Source organism: Chelonia mydas, chromosome 13, assembly GCF_015237465.2.
Source record: "Chelonia mydas isolate rCheMyd1 chromosome 13, rCheMyd1.pri.v2, whole genome shotgun sequence".
Lineage (NCBI taxonomy): Eukaryota > Metazoa > Chordata > Testudines > Cheloniidae > Chelonia > Chelonia mydas.
The window spans coordinates 11,404,432-11,425,071 of record NC_051253.2 but is presented as its reverse complement, the minus strand read 5'-3'; the positions used below and the strand labels follow the sequence as shown (position 1 = coordinate 11,425,071).

Here is a 20,640-nt window from a genome sequence, read left to right as displayed (position 1 = left end):
CACGTGATTTAACACCCACCTCAGGCATCTCCTGGACCTGGGTTTGAGACCTGCAGGTCATGACATCAGCAAAGTTTTATAAATCTTTTGCTAGTGCAGGCTAATGTTGCCTGTTAGTTAATTAAAAGAGAAGGCTGCGTCCAACAAAATTAATATTGTGAAGCCAACAATCTTACTTTTTTAAACCAATCACATGAAATTATTTCTAATGTATTGGAGCTTCTAATTATCCCCAAGTGTGACATCATGTGCTGGGGAGAGCTGTTTGCAGACTAATTACAGCACTATATTGAATTTCAGTATCTTAGGTTTGGTTTTAAGTTAACATTTAAAAATGTTTGTTTACTATCTGGTTTAGCTCATGTACATGGTCTTGGCTCAAGATAACACCCAGCTTTATACCAATCCAAGCATGTTACTTGGAGGCTTGTCATTTTCTTTTTTTCTTTTTCTCTCTTAAATTCCGGTTGTTGCAGTATCACAAGGGTGGAAACCTCCCCCCAAATGAAGCAGTTCATATGAGTTAGTTCTGTTCCAGCTGGTGATGTTCATAAGTGGCTTTTTTGCCCTATCTCGCTTCTCAGTCACATTTAGTTATGAGTTAGATAAATAATACCTTTTTCTTTCCCCTGGAAATAAAGCAACCTACTGGCAAAAAATAAAAATAACATATAATATTATTTATGTTGAAGTAAAGTGATTTCTGTAGGATAACAATTGTATTCAGGGCAATATCCCCTTCTAATGGCATTATATTCTGGAATAATGATTTAATGGAAGATGCTTGTTTTCCTCTTTCAACCTGAAGGACAGGACAAAGAAATAAGATGAGGGCTGCAAGACAAATAACAGCACACAGAGCTTATAATGATGTGGGATTTAACCTCAGGCCAGGATCTGAGTCAGCATTTCTAGTGAAAACATAGCGGGTAAAGAAAATCTATTCGCTCCATGCCCCAGCCGAGGAGGACTGTTCCCTATATTATGTTTTCGTTACTGCTTAGTCCAGGCTTCAAGGCCACATGCTTAGTGAGGGAAAGAGCCAGATTCGCATACAACTGAGCACCTACGTTTGTGGTTAGGCTCTCCTTCTCCCTCCCCCACCCCAACCAGCACTTTGCACAAGACACAATTTTGTCGTTTCTAAGCCAGGCTCTCTCCCCATCAACTCTGTCTGTATCATTATAATACTGAGGTGACCTATTGCAGGTGGGGTAAATAATTTAAGAACCTCTCTTTATACAGGCTGCAGACAGACAGGCATTGAAAAACAGGGGACACCGGGGAAGCTGGGCTTCCATTTTTTAACGTGGCCCAGGAGCCAGCGATCTTCTTACCACAGCACTCTGCAAAGGGCGTTGATATCCCGTTGGTCGATAATGGAGCCTCTCAGACCACTTGGTGTGAATGTCCCCTAGGTACAGCTCCTCCACCGTCCTGCTGCCACTCGGCTGAGTTTGCAGCAGGGGCTCGTAATGCTTCTCCACCCGCACCAGACTGAGTTCATGCATGGCAAAGCCCAGGGCTGTGGTGCAATCCCGCCCCTCCTTGGCACTCAGCACCTCGTAGAGGACTCCGGGAGCCCAGGACCGTCCAGGTGGAAAGAATCCACTGCAGCCCCCTCCTGACGTCTGATTGATCCGGGCAGAAATCTCCTGCATGGCCCTCTGGCTGTGGAAAACAATACCCACTTTGTGCAGGTGGTAGTCTGCCTCAGTTGCCCCTTGGGTGATCCAGGAGGCCTGGCGCAGCCTGAGCTTGCCTTTGATGACCAAGGAGTGGGATGGATGGCGGCAGGAGGGGTCCCAGTAGTAGAACTGATAGGCCTTGAACAAGCGGTTGGAGTAAAACAGGTAGGATCTGGTGAGGAATTCCGGTCCCGGACGTACCTCACAGCTAAGGACAGAGAAGAGACAGGTGGTAGAATCCTTAATCATGTTTAGAGTGGAAGAGCTGGGGTTTGAATTCCTACCTGACTCTTTCTACAGAGAAATTAATGGGGCATTAACTTCTTTTGTCCCCATGATGCGAGGTTCTCACCTCTGCACTGTTCCCTTCCCCATTGACCCGAAGGGCCTTCCCCCCATTTCACCCCAATGACACAATTATTCCTGCAATGGTGATTTCATTTCACTGCATCCCCAGCAAAGAAGTATTAAAAAAATATACCCACTAACAAATCAGAGTTTCCTTGCATAGAAGAACTTGGTCTGTGGAGCATTACCCCATCCTATCCCCAAAGCATATTGCCATAAGGCTAAGGGGAGGGGAGAGTCTCAATTCATTCCACCCTACCCTCACCCAAGTGGCGTTGAATAGAATGGTTTCACAAAGGATCAAGTAGTGTTTCCTCCGTTAGGTGGCACAAAGAAATGGGGCAACTCAGTGCCATGTGAATGCCAGAGACTTGCCAATAAGTGACCGCATAAGAGTCTCACCCCACGTCCATCATCACAACGTACTGTGATGGAATTGTCCACCACAGCAATGGTGGAGGTCCAGCGGGGAGGTTTGTGAATGGGGTTCAACAGGTAGCATACACTGCTTGTATTAAAGTTCCTTACGGAGTCCCATCTAGAGACAGGAAAGTCAGACCCACGGTTGCCAACTCTCAAGATTTTCTCAGGATATTTGGTGTTATTCTTTCAGCCCCCAGCTCCTGGCACCATGTGATTGCATGAGAAGCCCCACCCTTCATTTTAAAAAAAAAAAAGTGTCTACCCTTATGGCTGCTGAGAAAAGCTTGAAAACATGAACCTTCAAGGCTTAAATACCAGAAGGCAAATTAAAAAAAAGCCTTTGTTATTATTGAGAATCTCACGCTCGTTTGGAGCCTGCCTCCTGATTTTTGAACACTTGGGGTTAGTAATACTGAGAACCCTACAGCAGAATGCACACTGCAGGGATGGGTGCTTCTCCTTTTCCTTCCCCTTGTTAGGATAAACCACCGAGACCATGGCATTTTGACATGCTGGAAGAGGATGCAGGGTTAATGCTGCCTGCGAGACTCCATTTTGGGTCAGGTGGAGGGGGCTGATTAGCCAAAACCAATCAGGGGTGGGGCTAAGAGACTATAAAGTTGGTCTCTCTGGCTGTGCTCTCACTCCAGTTGGGAGCTCATTCTATTTACAAGCCTTTTTCTAGCTGTGAGGTGTTGGGGGGGATGTTTACTATCGAGTTCAGGTGCTTACTGCAGGCTGGATGTGTAGCACTACTCAGAAGCTCACTTGCATGTGGAAGTTTGCTGCAGCTCCGGGGCTTGCTTTGGCCTGGGAGGTTAATAATTCAGGAGTTTATGCCAATCCCCAGAACTCAGCCCAGTCTCAGAAGCTTAGTTTAGCAGTTTGGCCTGGGCTAGGATTTAGGAGTGGTAATTTCAGTTAGATGCCCCTTTGCCCGTAAATGGGTCTGTTTCTCATGAAGCTGCTAGTGGAATTTTTGTGAAGTAAACTAGCATGCTTCCTGTGAGATCTTAAATTGAAAATCCCTTATTTTCTCTCCCTTTTGCTGCACCTGAGTTAATGACCCACTGTTCGTCTCCTGGTCGTCATGAGAGGCGCACTGGAGCCTGTTGCATTGTGTACAGCAGAAGCTGCCAAATAACAATAGCTCCCCAGAGGTAGTCAGAACCGTGACTTTGCCAAAGTCCGTTCACATAAGGACATTGTAAATGACGTGTAGGCCGCGGGGTGTTTTAAAGATGTGCTGCTGTGTTTTCAAACCTCAGCCTGTGTATTTGTGTGTTCCCTCAGCCCAGAGGGCATTGATGGGGCAACATCTGCAACTGTGGTATGGCAGACATGACAAATTAAGAGAGAAATGGAGGAAGTCCTAGAGGGAGTATTTCCATCTGGATTTAGAGCACATCCCAAACTGATAATATCAAGGATTTTGATTCAGTCCGTTACCAAATTAAGGGGCCATCTGCAAACAGTAGCTCTGGGAGTGCATTTTGAACCACCCCAAAATTAAAGGATATTCAGCTCTTTAATTTGGGGCCTTCTTCCAGCCACAAACAATATATGACCCTTTCCCCACAAAGGAAAATCACTAACAGCAGGCACACACTAGTCTAACAGTGTGTGCCCATCAGTGCACCGTGACGATGCTATTTAGGAAGGTGACCTCACCCTGTCGGCAGAGTCTAGCAAGGAGGCAAGACGTGCAATCTGCAAACTCCTCTGGGCTGCTGGGATCCTTACCCTGTAGAAATCCAATGACCTTCCAGCCGGGGAGGCAGAAGAGCTGAAATTCTAGCGCTGTCCTGTAGGTGGCGCAGTTGGTACTGGCACTGTGGCTCCCAGAGCAGTTTTCCAGTGCTGTGCTGCTGAGCCTGAGAGGCAGGCACGTCCCATAGCTTCTTTCCAGATGCATAGGCTTAAAAGAAGACAGATGCTTTCAGAACACAGATGCAGTCGCTCCTGCACTTTTCAATTAAATGGGTTAGTCTGACTAAAGATTTTTTTTTTTTAAGACCAGAGGGGACCTGCCTGTTCCAGGAATTCCTCTTCAGTGGGTCACACCAGGCCTTTCTGGTGCACTATTTGGTCCTTTTGCTAAGTTTCTGGACAGGGTGCTTTAGATCCAGTCCTGTAACTCTGCCAGAAAGGGATTGTTTCTCCTGTCCTAGAGCTGCAGGTGGAGTTGGTCGTTTCAAGTGCAGTGATCGTCACATAGACAGCTTGAAAAGCCCTGGTAGTATCCAGCCTTTCACAGCTATTTCATGATCCCCAGTATTATCAGTTCATGCATTTATTATTCCCCTGTGAGTTCAGATGAAACCGTGAGAAAGCCGCTTAAGTCAAAAAAGTCAATTCCTTTATGGCTCTTGATCAGATAAATAAGATAAATTCAGAGAAGAAAGCAATCTCTGTGCTCTGCAGTCTCAAGGGCCCAACAAGCAACAGTATTATTTTGGGAAGGGGGCAACACAAGTACCTTAAAAATGCCCACAAGTTGGCTCATACTCTGTCCATTACATGAGTGACTTTAGTGTTCATTAAAATGTACTTTAATAATGACGCTATATTTTCTCTCTAAGATACATAGCACATTGCCAAAGAACCTTGCACAGCTGTGTTTAAACTGTGTAGTGTTTTAAGGGACATTTTACTGCATGTTTTTGTTGTACCTAGGTACTTTTTTTTCTCAGTTTGGGACTAATTTTAACCCACTCTTCCTAGGAAGCGAAATCCTTACATCTTTCTTGTGGATTTAACCCTTTTAGGCAGACACATTTTAGTTAAAGTAACAACGTGGAGGGAGTTTACAAATGGAGACAAATAATAAGACAAAGTGAAGGCCGTATCTTTCACCTCAAAAGATCCTAATATGCCACTTACATAGGAATTGCTTTAATCACCACTGAAATGTAGCCAGCTCTGGGGTAGAGAGGAGCCGCAACACAGACATGGGATTCATACACAGTTCGGTCTCTCCCAATATTTTGTTGTAGCTGCAGGAGTCCTACTCAGAGAAAATGGCAGCAGAGAAGAACACTGTCACCAGTAATGATCTGCATCAGCTAGAGACAAATGCCAAGACACTTATCAGAACTGAATGCAGGGGCAAAGCTGAGGAGTTTAATTGTAAATCGGAAGCCATTACTGCCATTACGCAGCAGGCTTAGTCATTTTGCCTGACAGAGGTTGGTGCAAAAGTGTTCTCTGTGCCCATCACTCATTCGCTGCATCCTGATTAGCTTAGAGAGCAAGCCTGCTGAATGCATCAGCAGCACAGAGAAGACCTCATTCACAAAAGCACGGCCATCATAATCGCATATTGTATTGCTGCAGATTAGTTTGCCTTTTTGCACAACACTGAAGCACGGTCGGTTGCTCCAGTGCTCAGTCTGGACGCTGGCTTTATGAGAGAGTGAAATCCTGTTGTTACAACTTGTCTGGATGGGGCCCTATTCTGATCCATGATCAGACCTCACGGCTCAAACTATGTGTGTGCAGAAAAGCAACAGACCCACATTAGAAAGGCTGAGAGAGATCTGCTAGCATCTGAGGTCTGATCCTCCAAGGTGCTCAGCACCCACAGTTCCCATTCACTTCATGTTTTAATTCACACAGCCTGAATATTCACTGGCTAAGCTCTGTTCACAGACCTCAAGAAGAACTAGTTCAAACATAGAAACCAAATGATTGTAACTAAGGCCACTAGTTCGTTAGTACTCGTGAATAATTTTATTTTATTTGTTATTGGAGATTCCTCTGAATCCACTCAGCTCACAGCTGAAATTTTCAAATATGACTGAGAGCTCTTTGTCCTTTCTCAGTTTTTAATCTATTGTTGAGACAGCCACTGAACCAGGGAATTACAACATGGGAACATTAGCCTCTCCTGTCGCCCGCCATAAGGACAGTAACTCTGTCACTTACCTCATTTCCCATAACAACGGATGTTACTGGCTTAGGGAATGTGTGAACACTCAGCTAAATCCTGAAGACTTTCTTTGGATGTTTATTCACTCTTTGCTCAGGCAAAACTCCTGCTGGAGCCATTGGCAGTTTGCCTGAGTAAGACCTAAATGAGAACCTCCAGGATTCGGCCCACTCTGAATAAATGATATGCCTTCTAATTAAAACACTTGAACCCCTGGCTAATATTGATCTATCTAGCAAAATTATGTCCCTGGCTTAGGTGTCCCTGCAGACTTGCACTGGGCTGTATTCGTTTTATTGGCCCACTGGGGGCTGGCTCACTCTAGCTCTGTTCTATAATTTAATATTTTATTTTTAATATTTTAAACATAAACTTAAATATAAACTTTTAATATAATTTAATATTTTTTAATATTTTATATAATATAATTCTATAACCTAGCAGCACGCTAGAAGATTTCATTCAATGACTGATGCAGATGACAGAGGTTGCTCTCTCTCCTGTCTATCGAAGAAAGCTGAGGAGACAGTTTAATATATATATATATCTTCTGAGCAAGTATCTACAGAGCAAGACTTGCCGGATGTTGGCCAAGGCCAAACATTTGAACTGGTTTTACTATAATTTAAGCATCAAGTTGTCCCTTCCTAAAAGCTGTAGGAGGGGCCTTTTTTTGTGAGGTTTCCCTTCTGCAGATTACTTCATCATCACCTCAGAGGGGCAGGGTTTGCCCCACCCCAATCTTTGGTGGGAAAAAAAGCAGCCCTCAAACCTAGTAGAAGCCAGAGCCATCCTTATAGGGGGCCTGAACCCCAGCTTTGGCTGTGACCTCTGGTGGCTCACCCAACCAACCTGTGGCTCACCCAACCTCATGGGGACTCCAGACGTCTGGGATAGGACTCTGAAAGGAGGAAATAGTGAGATTGGAACATTCCTTCTGTCTGTAGGAGGGGAATTATGCCTGGAGAACACCCCAACCCATACACAGATCTAAGGGGCCACAGTCTGACCCGTTACATGTATGTCACACACAAAAAAGCAATTGTTCCTCTTTTTGCCAGCAAAGTGCCACTGATATATATATATATATATATATATTTTAAAACAAGCAGAACTCTCCATTGACTTCAGTGGGGAGTTCTGCTTAAACTGTTTTTGTTTTGTTTTGGGGTGGGTACAACAGGGCCCTTAATTTGGGAAGAGAAACTAAATCATCCAACTGTGTATCACTGAAGGGACAGCTCAAACGATCAGGGATCTGAGCCTGGCTTGTGGAATGGAATAAGGCCTTAAATTTTCTCATTAGGAAGGTGTTTTCCAATAAAGCCAGCACAGAAAGACATGGGATGTTCTGCAAGATTATAAGTGAAAATTCCACGGCACAGTCACTCAGTGTATAAAACAAATGTAAACACGATGGGCCAGAGCCTTAGCTCCATTGATTTCAATAGAACAGTGCCAATTTACACCAGCTGAGGATCTGGCCTATGGCAGGGCATTAATAGACCTCCCCCACTCCAAAAAACCCTTAGTCTCATCTGAGGTATAAATCCCTAATGAAACAGCTTCAGTGCTCATTCTTCAGTGCCAAGCTTTGCCACTGCTCAGCATATGAATCCTAGATCAAGTCAAGTGGCAAGGGGTTTGCAATGCCAAGTCTTCTGAACACCCGGGGAAGTGAGGCCTCCCCACCCAGGGTCTGTTATTCTGTCTACAAGTTCAGTCACCTTGCTGTAAAACTGCCATTTGCTCTAGGAAAAGCTCATTGGATCTTAAACATCACTGCAACGGAGCCCTAGGAAATGTGCTTGGATGGCTTTGAGACTGTGGGTGCTGAAAGCACTATGAGGGGCCTGAAGGGAATAGAGTCCAGCTAAACAGGAAAGACATCAGATTCAGAAGCCAGCCTGCCGAAAGGCAAGTGGAACAGGGCCTCGGGTTTTCTGTTCCTGCTTTAAGTACCAAAGTACTGGGACTAGCTGGAAAGAGATTTTATGAGCGCTCTGGGGTCTTTCTTGCAGCAGGCTCATTGATATGCTGTTTTTCTAATTTTTAAAGCCCTTTATGTTCAGCAAGGGGGCTGCTACATCCCCACTCTATGGCTTGCACTAGCCTTTCCCATCTTTGATCTGGTATGTGTACAATTTCTTCAACAATAAAGGGATTGGTTTGAGTGGCAAAACCCAGTCCAATTGGTTAGTCTTTTAATTTTGAAACATTAGCATCCACTACATGATTAGCTGAAATTGACTCCATATTAAAACGGCATGTTTTATGGTGAAAGGAGGCTAGGAGGCAGGCCTGCGACTTCTAGTCCCAACTCTGCCATGGATTTTCTTTGCATTCCCAGGCAAATTACTTACTCCTGGGTCTCATGTTATGCAAATGGGCAAGATTCCATGCACAGCGGTGTCATGAGGCCTAATAACAGATGTTGGCAAAGTGAACATAAGAACGGACATACCTGGTCAGACCAAAGATCTATCTAGCCCAGTATCCTGTCTTCAGACAGTGGCCAATGCCAGGTGCCCCAGAGGGAATGAACAGAACGGATAATAATCAAGTGATCCATCCCCCGTCGCCCATTCCCAGCTTCTGGCAAACAGAGACTAGGGACACCATCCCTGCCCATCCTGGCTAATAGCCATTGATGGATCTATCCTCCATGAATTTATCTAGTTCATTTTGAACCCTGTTATAGTCTTGGCCTTCACAACATCCTCTGGAAAGGAGTTCCACACGTTGATTGTGCATTGTGTGAAGAAATACTTCCTTTTGTTTGTTTTAAACCTGCTGCCTATTAATTTCATTTGGTGGCCCCTAGTTCTTGTGTTATGAGAAGGAGTAAATAACACTTCCTTACTTATTTTCTCCGCACCAGTCATGATTTTATAGACCTCAATCATATCCCCCCTTAGTTGTTTCTTTTCCAAGCTGAGAAGTCCCAGTCTTATTAATCTCTCCTCATACAGAAGCTGTTCCATACCCCTAATCATTTCTGTTGCCCTTTTCTGAACCTTTTCCAATTCCAATATATCTTTTTTGAGATGGGGCGACCACATCTGCACGCGGTATTCAAGATGTGGGTGTACCATAGATTTACACAGAGGCAATACGATATTTTCTGTCTTATCTATCCCTTTCTTAACGATTCCCAACATTCTGTTCCCTTTTTTGACTGCTGCTGCACATTGAGTGGATGTTTTCAGAGAACTTTCCACAATGACTCCGAGATCTCTTTCTTGAGTGGTAACAGCTAATTTAGACCCCATCATTTTATATGTATAGTTGGGATTATGTTTTCCAATGTGCATTACTTTGCATTTATCGACAGTGAATTTCATCTGCCATTTTGTTGCCCAGTCACCCAGTTTTGACAGATCCTTTTGTAGCTCTGACATCCTTCAGTGAGACAAGAATCTGAATTTATCTACATTTCAAAATATATTAATTAATTATTCTGCAGCATACAGTGAAATATTTTGATTTGACCAAAGGTACTTGAGTTAAAGGGACAAATTTTGGTCTTGTAAATGTGGAGCCAAGAATGTGATTCAGTTGTGAAAAAGACTAGTATAATTTTGGCATGTATTAACACAAGTGTTGTATGTAAGACACAGGAGGTAATTGTCCTGTTCTGCTTGGCACTGGTGAGGCCTCAGATGGAGTAGTGTGTCCAGTTGTGGACACCATACTTTAAGAAAGATGGGGACAAATTGAAGAGAGTCCAGAAAAGAGCAACAAAAGTGATAAAGGGTTTAGAAAACCTGACCTATGAGGAAAGGTTAAAAAACTGGGCATGTTTAGTTTTGAGAAAAGAAGGCTGAAGGGATACCCAATAAGAGTCTTCAAATGTGTTAAGGGCTGTTATAGAGAAGATTGTGATCAATTGTTCTCCAGGACCATTGAAGGTAGGACAAGAAGTAATCAGCTTAATGAGCAGCAAGGGAGATTTAGGTTAGATATTAGAGAAAACTTTCTAACTATAAGGATAGTTAAGTACTGGGATAGGCTACCAAAGGACATTGTGAAATCCCCATCACTAAAGGTTTTTAAGAATATGTTAAACAAAACCTGTTAGGAATGGGCTAGGTTGTCTCTGTGCAGGGGCCTGGACTTGATGACCTCTTGAGGTCCCTTCCAGCCGAACATTTCTATGATTCTATGTCTTGAATGCTCTGAACCAAACACCCCCAAAGCTGGAAGAGTTCAGATCCAGGTCTGAATTCTGTAGCTTGAGCTCATTTCTACTCTACTCATTTACTCTACTTTCTACTTACTCATTTCTACCTGAGATCATTTCTACTCTAAATAAGAGCAGCGTAATGTCCTATCACTCACCTGTCCTCCTCTCATTCAGGTGACTGCCAAGCGTTGTCAGAACAGTTCCTTTTTCTACCCCAAAACAGACACTTCAGTGAATCCGCATATACTTTGGTTTAAGGGGGCGCAGGAGAGAAGGTTCAAACAGGGGAGAAGGAAAGGTATCACACTTGATCTACAGGGCAAAAGCAGTCCCTAAAGGGAGAATCCCTCACTGTGACCCCTGCTATGTACTCATTGCCCATCCATCCATATCTGTTAACCATAGGAATTTCCAAAGGACCTATCACTGTAGTAGCTAGGCACCATAGTATGTTTTTCCAGCTCTCTGCTAAGTGACAGCTACCTGTGCCACATCCAAAGTACCAGCCCTTGGCCCCCAAATAATGGAGCCAATTATGTGTACAATTATAATGATTGCACATCTTGATCAAGCAATTGTGAATGCCAGTTACCAGAGGTGGGGCCTGATCTAATGCCTATCGTTGTCGACGGGAGTTGGATCAGGCCCTTAGTCATTTGCCCTTGCAGTAACCAAATGTACATGTACAAATTAGGTAGATGTTTTGCACACACATTTGCATGTGCAGCTTTTTAAAAATCAGGGGCATAGTATCAACTCATGAAGCGGCAGATCCTGCCATCCTTAATCAAGCTAAATTCCAGTTAAAATTAAGAGAAGATTTTGAGAGCTGCAGGTTTGGACCTCTAAGCTAGAACCCATCTCATGAGAGCTTATGCTGCATATATCTCTCTTCCGCCTGGTCTGGTTGGTCTGCTACACTGATTCAGATCCACTTCTCAGCTTTTAAATAAATAATAATTTAAAAAAAAACAGGAGAGAAATAGCCTAATATGCCTTGTTGGAAGCAAATTCTGCTTGTGTTCTACCAAGCAAATTGACTTTGGAAGAAAAGTTGAGTTTAGTCATGCATCTTTGTTTTTTATCAATAAATAGAGAAGAAATTGCCCACATTACAGCTTGCAACAAAATCAGGCACTGTAGATCAACTCTTCTCCAGGGCTAGATTGCTCATGCTGTTGCTTCCTATGGCCAAAGTTGTTATTTCCATTTATAATTCTAATGTTTCACTAAGTCACCCATTCGCATGGATAAGATCAGTGCCTACAGTCACGGGGAATTAAATAGCTCTTTATTTAAGAATGACACAAAACCTTTGATATTTGGCAAGGAATGTTCAGACTGGAACAAAACTATGGCTAAGAAACATACAAATGTATTCTGCATAAGTGAATTACACTTTTCCACACAGACATTATTAACAAAGCATTCCTCTGCCATTCTTCTCCCCTGAGAAAGCATGCAGAATGGATTTTGGGTCAGCTGCTAAAAGAATGACCATTCTTCTAAATGTTCGTAGTTTACCAAATCAATTTCTCTTGAATTTGGGTTGAGATTAAGTTAGTGGTATTTTTAATATGCTCAAAATAAAGAATTTCCCAAGAGCACAATTTTGTGGGGAAGACCTATATTATGTATTAAAATCAGTTAGAAAAATTAACTATAATACAATGAATCTGAGCACTATTTTGCATTTTCTATGTCCGCAAACAGAGGTTCCAGCTCAGGAAAGCACTTGAAGACACACTTAAGTCCTATTGGCTTCAATGTGACATAAGCATGCACTTGAAGTTAAGCATGTGCTTAAGCACCCGTCCTGATTAGTGATGCTTTCTTGACTTGAGATCAGAGCGTGGTCTAGTAAGTTGGAGGAGGAAATCATTTGCCAGGATGCCAGTTCTATATAACTTTGCAGATGATATAAAATTATATATATATAATTACTCACGTTATTGAAGTCCAAAGCTTCCTGCAAAGAGTTACAAAGGAATCTCAAAAAACTGGGGACTGGGCAAGAAAACAGCAGATGAAATTAAATGTTGATAAATGCAAAATAATGTGCATTGGAAAACATAATCCCAAATAAATACATACAAAATAATGGGGTCTAAACTAGCTGTTTCCATTCAAGAAAGAGATCTTAGAGTCATCATGGATAGTTCTCTAAAAACATCTTCTCAGTGTACAGAGGCTGTCCAAATAATCTAACAATATTAGGAAGAATTAAGAAAGGAATAGAAAATATCATAATGCCACTATATAAATCCATAGTATACCCATACCTTGAATACTGTGTGCAGTTCTGTTTGCCCATCTCAAAAAATTAGAATTGGAAAAAGTACAGAGAAGGTTAACAAGAATAATTAGGGGTATGGAACAGCTTCCATATGAGGAGAGATTAAAAAGTCTGGGATTGTTCAGTTTAGAAAAGAGAGGATTAAGAGGAGATATGATAGTGGTCTATAAAATCATGAATGGTGTGGAGAAAGTGAAAAAGAAAGTGTGGTTTACCCCTTCATATAACACAAGAACCAGGGGTCACCCGATGAAATTAATAGCCAGCAGATTTAAACAAACATAAGGAAGTATTTGTTCATACAACACACAATCAACCCGTGGAACTCATTGCCAGGGGATGTGAAGGCCAAAAGTATAACTGGGCTCAAAAAAGAATTAGATAAGTCACGTAGAATAGGTCCATCAATGGCTTTTATCTAAGATGGTCAGGGATGCAATCCCATGTTCTGGGTGTCCCTAAACCTCCAACTGCCTGAAACTGGTGGGACTGGACGACAGGGGATGGATCACTCAATGACTGCCCTGTTCTGTTCATTCCCTCTGAGGCATCCGGCACCAGCCATTGTCAGAAGACAGGATACTGGGCTAGATGGACCTTTGGTCTGACCCAGCATAGCCATTCTTATGTTAATCATGGAAAAGGATTTGTTATTACCAGAGATACCATCCTATGAAAGCAGGCGCTCTAGGAAATCCATCACATAGCTTCAGATAACTGGACTGGCTGGCAGTGTGGCAGCCATGACTGGCTGGCTGGCAGTGTGATGTCATTCCAGCAGTAAAAAGCAATGTAAAGATTGAAAAAAAGAAGTTACAATATATTTCTTTCAGCTGTTTTCTAAGCAATCAAACAAACCAAATATTTCCAAGTAGGATATAGGGACCGTCGTATTTGTAATGTTTTGATCAATATTTGCTTCTGTTTTACATACCAACCTCAAATTATTTTACTTCAGTCAAAAGGTACAATTATAAAAAAGTATGAATACAACTATGGGCCTGATCTACCCTCCCTGTCTACCTGGACACCATATTGACTTCAACCTGGGTATAAGTGAAGACAGAATTTGGCCCTATTCTTTTGTAACTTTGTGTGTCATTTAGATTAATACACTGGTGAACTGACTCATTTCTACAGAGATGCTGGTGTTACAGTACAGCTTTTCCTTCTAAAATATACCAGACCCTACTGAGTCAAGATAAACAAGATAAAAGTTAGAACATCCACAGACATCCTCAGTCTCTATTCCTGCTGAGCTCACTGCTCAATCCCACAAGCCTTCAGTGGGAATTCTGCCTGAGTTAGGCTGGTAGGATTTGGCCTGCACATTTGAAACAGAAAACAGGGAAAAGCACGTCAGACAAGACAGATGGTATTTGGACTAGAGAGGGTGGAAGTGATGGGAGTGAAGGAGACACTCTCTCCTGTACCTTCAGGGTCTTCTTTAGTGTTGACCATGTTAAATCTGATTACCTATATTTAAAATGCCTTCTCTGGTAGTTTACCAAGAGAGAAAAAAACAGGGCCTAACACAATGTATAAATGGGGCTCCTGCACTCATTGAACTCAACAGCAAAGCTCCCATTGCCTTTAATGGTGCAGGATCAGGGCCTTACTCAGGAAACACTCACTCTGAATGCTTTAACATGAAACTGATAGAAAAAGACCCAGTCCATGATGAAGTCAGTTTTGAGAATAAAGGGATTCACAGGAGGACACAAATACAGAGGATTCTGTACCAAAATACAGTATACAAAGCAAGGGCATACACAGAATCCACTTCAGAGGGCCATAGAGATATTCTAATAAAGTTCTGTACTAGTGGCAGAGAGCACATTTCACTGAGAGACCTCAGCATGCTTTAATCAAAGAATTTTATACTTATCCGCATCCACTGTATTTTAATTACACAAGTTTTATTCTTTTTTATATATAAATATATTTGAAACACCGGGCAAATAACTTATTTTCCTGATTGGCTGTGGCCCAGGTGGAACTGCTCTACTAATTTTTTTTTTTAACCAAAATATTATGTGGACCCAGAAACTAGAGACAAAAAGTCAAACAAGGGAACCTCTGAGCAATACCATCTGGGAATATGGTCCTTCGTAGGTTTAGCCATTGTGGTTAGGTCAATGCCAACATGTATTTAGTGATGCCCTTGCCCAATCCACAGAGGCCAGCGTAGCTGGGGTGCTTCCAGTATAATTAGGGCCCTACAAAATTCACGGTCCATTTTGGTCAATTTCATGGTCATAGGATTTTTAAAATCATAAAAGTCATGAGTTCAGCTATTTAAATCTGAAAGTTCACAGTGTTGTAATTGTAGGGGTCCTGACCCAGAAAGGAGCTGTAAGAGGGGTCGCAAGATTACTGCTACCCTTACTTCTATGCTGCTGCTGGTGACGGCGCTGCCTTCAGAGCGAGGCAGCTGGAGAGTGGCGTCTGCTGGCCGGGAGCCCAGCTCTGAAGGCAGAGTATTGCCACCCTTACGTCTGCACTGATGCCTGCAGAGCTGGGCCCTAAGGCAGCAGCGCAGAAGTAAGGCTGGCATGGTATGGTATTGTCACGCTTACTTCTCTGCTGCTGCTGGCGGGGCGCTGCCTTCAGAGCTGGGCACCCAGCCAACAGCCGCCGCTCTCCAGCCATCCGGCTCTGAAGGCAGTGCAGAAGTAAGCGTGGCAATACCATGACCCCCCCCCTAAAATAACCTTGTGACCCACCCACTCCCCGCAACTCCCTTTTGGGTCAAGACCCCCAATTTGAGAAACGCTGGTTTCCCCCATGAAATCTGCACAGTATAGGGTAAAGACACGCAAAAGGGCAGATTTCACAGGGGGAGACCAGATTTCATGGTCCATGATGTGTTTTTCATGGCCGCGAATTTGGTAGGGCCCTAAGTATAATGGACAAGTGTGCTTGAAATAATTTTTCCTGCTGTGGGCTAAGAACATATACACAGAGCTCCCCTTGTGGTAATGCCTGATAATTGCATGTACCTGCATAACAGTATGGAGCAAAGAGGGTTAATTAGGAGACATAAGAATAGACGAGAGAACTGATTTGCTCCGAGTTTAGTCTCAGCAAGGTCTGAAGAAAGCCAGTGGACGGAGGCAGCAGTGCTGCTTAGAGGGCTATGTCAAACTCTGACCTACCTTGCTGTAAAAGTTTGGCATTGATAAATCTATGAGAAATGCCCAACACAAGGAAATAACTAAGAAACTCAAGGTTTTTTCCCCTAGAGTACTAGTGAGGGTGCAGGTTTGCTTTTAGTTACATGGGTTGAGTTACTTAGACCCATCTCCACTCTCCTCCATGCCTAGCTGGTGGGATTTGGGTGCCAACATTCTGGTGAATACACACACACAAACACACAAACACGATGGGGCACTACTCCGGTGCTGTAATTATGACTAGATAAAAGAGAAACCTTCATTGGAATCCATATTTTTTTACCAAATCGCACCTATCTCCCTTCAGTTAGAAGAGATGGAAACTCAGCAGAAAACAAGACCCACCTTTTTGAAATGAATGGCACTCTGGCATTTCAAGTGTATAGAATGCCTGTGCATTGGCAGATCCCATGGCACCTCTCCCCGGAGACGCTTTATTAGTGGCCATCCTGGCCCTGTTTAATAGTGATTCCTAAGCATATTTTTGAGAGCTCTGAAGAGCAGAACTGGTAATCAGATGACAGCTTGGCTATGAAATGCCAACCTCATTTCAAATGTCTAAATCACTTATGTGGATCCTGAGCACAAGGGACCACCTACCATATAACATTAACGTAACTATAGCATTTGCTCAATGCAAAGGGCATTGGCGGGAGCTGAAAGCAAAGCAACAAAAACGATTAGGGGGTGGGAAGGATTGAGTTACGATGAAAGATTAAGAGAGCTCAGCACAAGTGGCTGTGGGTATGGGTATGATGAGTCTATAAATATTCAGAGACTAAAAACACCCAGGAAGGGGATGAATTTCTTCGGGTGAATAAAGAGGTTCTGTTGGGAGGGAATTAAGAAAGGAAAAATGTAGCCTGAACAGTGGGATAAATGTCTTGACATTGAAATCTATTAAGCTATCACAACCCATTCCCTTGGCATATTTTAGAGTAGGCTGCACAAAGCATTGGTGAGTCTACAATAGGGAATAAGCTGGGTTTGGCAGGGAAAAGGCCTGGATATTCTAACAGGCCTCTGCATCTCAGACTGCTATGGGCCTTGCTCCCAGGAGTTCACAATCACCTGAGTAACCCTATTGTCTTCAAGGGAACTGCCTGTGTAAGTAATGGCTCACAAGTGGGAGCAAGGGGTCCACAGTCTGGTTCTATGAAACTGGAATCATAGGAATCGGGGGATCAGATTCTGAAAGGTATTTAGGTGCCTAAAGATTCAGATTGGCACCTAATGGGGATCAGATGCCAAATCTGTTTAGGCGCTCTTGAAAATCCCATTAGGCACCTAAATGCCTTTGGAAATCAGACTATAGGAACATAGATTGTGAGCTCTGTGGGGCATGGACCATCTTTTTGTTCTGTGTGTGTACAACGCCTAGCACAATGGGGCCCAGGTCCATGGGGCCCAGGTCCATGACTGAGGCTCCCAGGCATTACAATACTAGAGAGATGAATAATAGGAACAAACAGAATTATTTCAAAAGGACACAGGTCTTTCCACCGTGGCTCCATGAGTGAGGCCTGCAGGGTGGAGACCCATGAAAAGCTGGAGACCGTCCCTAAAGAAAAATGTGAGCCACCCAGTTGCGGAACTTTAGCTGGTTTGATGATGGAAGTTGTCTCAAAGAGATTCCACAGTAAGGTAGTAAACTGATACATGCCACCAGACCAGTAACACATACCAAAATAAAGACACAAGGGAACATCTTTAACTCAGTCACGAGTGACCACAGAAAATGATTGCTCGTTCAGTTAAAGCATAGAATTAGAGTTGTTTTTAACATGTGTTTTTCGGGGTCTGGGTGTGGTTTCTAGATAGTTTGAAATTTCAGTCTACTGTTTTGCCTGTCAACATTAGCCAACTTTTGATGCATTCCAGTTCTCTTAAATGCTGCCGACAGATGCTGAAATTAAAGCTGACGTTCAACCTACATGCTGCATAATCTAATAAGAGGACTTGCACTACTTGAAATTAACAAAGTTTAGGACTTTCTTGACACAAATTTCTGCTGTCATCTATATTTTCATTGGCCTTTTCCAGGTGGCCTAATTGAAAAATTCTATGAAAAACATAGAAAACAAAGTATCGTGTTTTGTTTCAAGAGGGGAAATAAAAACTCTTTAAAGCCATAACCTGCCAGTGATCTGCACCCATATCTCATGGACTTCAATGTGAGAGCTGAGGTGAATTCCACTGATGCCAGTGGGAGTTCTTGGTGTGAACTGATCCCAAGATACAGGGTGAAGTCCTGGCTCAGTGTACGTTTTGCCTTTCACTTCAGTGGGGCCAAGAGTTCAGTGCTTAAAGTTCTTTCAGTGAGAGTTGTGAGTGAATCTTCAGTGGTTGTTTGGGGAATTGACTGATGACAGAATATGACGTCTATTGGCAGTGGATGTTTTAGATGTTTCCATGGCAGGACATAGCTTTATTAGTACCAATACTCAAAGTGAGCAAAAGTACACTAGAGCTAAGTGCCTGCAAATGTTTTCTACCAGAAGCTGTATGACCTGGCATATCTGTTAGTGTAAAAAATCTTTGTGCTGATAAAATCGAAAGGTTGGATGAGATTGGTTAAAAATACATATGAAAGAAGGAGTTAAAGGGAGGAGTTAATCAGGGAACCAGCTGGACCTGTTCTGCAGAACTTATTCTTCCAGAGCTCTGCAGTGTCCTTCATTTTGCTGATGTCACTTAATTGAGTCAAAAAGTTACCTACTCACTTTTACTCTTGAACATTGTTTACATCAGAAATAAAGGATCATGAAGCTGGGCCTATGAAGAAAGTTATTTACTTTAAAAGAATGAATCCAGCAGCAAGTTTAAGTTTCTTGCAAGAACACTTGTAGTGTCCTCGTTCAGGGTCTTTGTGACATGTTGCATCCCACATTTGGGGCTTGGCAGGTTGAGATATGCATTCTTCCTTTCCCATATATTTCCTTTGTTCAGTTCCCCTGCTCAGATCCGTGGTGCCCGTTACAAGAGTTCCCCCACTTCAGTCATTCTATTTTGAACGCTGCTTGCTTAAATCCTTGTGCAATTTCTCATAGTTTAATCTAAATTACGCCCCAATCTTTCTCCCACTGATATCAGTGACAAAACTTCTATTGACTTCTATAAGAGCAGAAATGCACCCTTAAAATATACAGATAGACAACTCAGGCCAGATCCTAAACTAATTAAAATCAATGGAAGGTCACTCATTGACTTCAATGGGGCCCAGAGCTGGGTCTCTCTTTTGTATAATGCTGAAGATAAGGAGGGGGCCCAGGGAATAATAACTAATAATAGAAATCAATCTCCTTTCTTTGAGTTAGGTAACTGACTCTGATTTCCAATCCTCCTTCACCAAAGAACCACTCATTCTTGGAAACGTAAGAGCACAAGAGGCTTGCTCAATTGCTGTCTAAACTTTCATTAAAGTTTTTACATTCCAATACACCGCACCGATATTTTCCAAGGGTAGCTTCTCTTAAATGGTTTAGAACCTAGCCAGTTTTAAAATAAAAGAACTTCTTGCCTTTCACTGTTTATTTTTAAGTTTGAAAATTATGGGGTCAGGACTAAGATAAGATCAACAGTTGAGTTCAATTATATGATTAGAAAGCGAATCCCATAAAAAGATAATACCAAGTTTATACAATATTTTACTGACAAAGTAACAATACTGCCTTCTGGACATGTTTAATATAGACCAAGTTTGCTTGCTAATGTATTGTCTGTTTGCTGGGTTGTTTTGTTTTTTACTCTTTATTTCAAAGCTACCCAAAAAATCAACAACTCATGTGCTATGATCCTGCGATTTGACTCTGTTTGCTCTTTCCATAATGATAGCGTATCCATGTTGCAAAGTATATGGATATGGATAAAGATAGGGCTGAGATGTAAAAAGAAAAAAAAAGCATACATGAAAAAATATATTGTGGTTTCTATATTTTCCCCACAAGCACAAATTGTTGAGTAAGGAAATTTTCAAAAGCCAGAAACTGCTATGGAGAAAACCAAAGCTGGAATCCAGTCCTAGAAGAGGCTGCATCTGGCAGAACCAAGTTTGGAAAGAGGTTTTACTTTCAGTGGGTTCCTCTATTTGCCCACAACATAGCACATGTCATTTATAAAAACAAGGTTTTCATGGATGATATACAACCTCTGTGAAAATCAACGTCGAAATTAGAAAGCACCTATGCAAGGCTGTTATACAGTCCCTTTGGTCTCCTTACCCCTTTGCTAAGGCACATCCCCAAAATATTGATAATAATTTTTAAAAATCCCTACCTTCCTAATCCTAAAATGTACTGCAACGGTAACAACACTGAGAAATCAACAGCTAGAAAGGGCTAATTTATTGTATAACCCTCTTTATCCGAACAAACAGGACTGCCAGACATCGAAAATACAATGCATACAGCCGGTCCCTGCTTACCAGTTTATATTCTGTGAGATGTGAAGGTTTAGTTTTGTACAATCCATGCTTTTTGGAGCATCATCTTTTAATGATGCACCGTTGATGAATTTCAGTTCCTCTGCACTAGCAGCAAAATGCTGCTATCAATTTTAAATACTGGAGCTACAGATTATAAACTGGTAAGGAG

At 42.5% G+C, this 20,640-nt stretch overlaps 1 protein-coding gene across 1 annotated transcript in view; it reads right to left on the bottom strand.

Moving 5' to 3' along the window:
- The window catches only part of APCDD1L (APC down-regulated 1 like), a 38,646-nt gene that overhangs the window by 15,481 nt on the left and 2,525 nt on the right, over nucleotides 1-20,640 (bottom strand). Inside the window, exons 2-3 of the mRNA XM_027822303.3 lie at nucleotides 4,203-4,377; nucleotides 1,338-1,896 (exon numbers count right to left, since the gene is read on the bottom strand). Of these exons, the coding sequence (XP_027678104.1) occupies nucleotides 1,338-1,896; nucleotides 4,203-4,377 (734 nt within the window). The remainder of the gene's footprint in view (nucleotides 1-1,337; nucleotides 1,897-4,202; nucleotides 4,378-20,640) is intronic.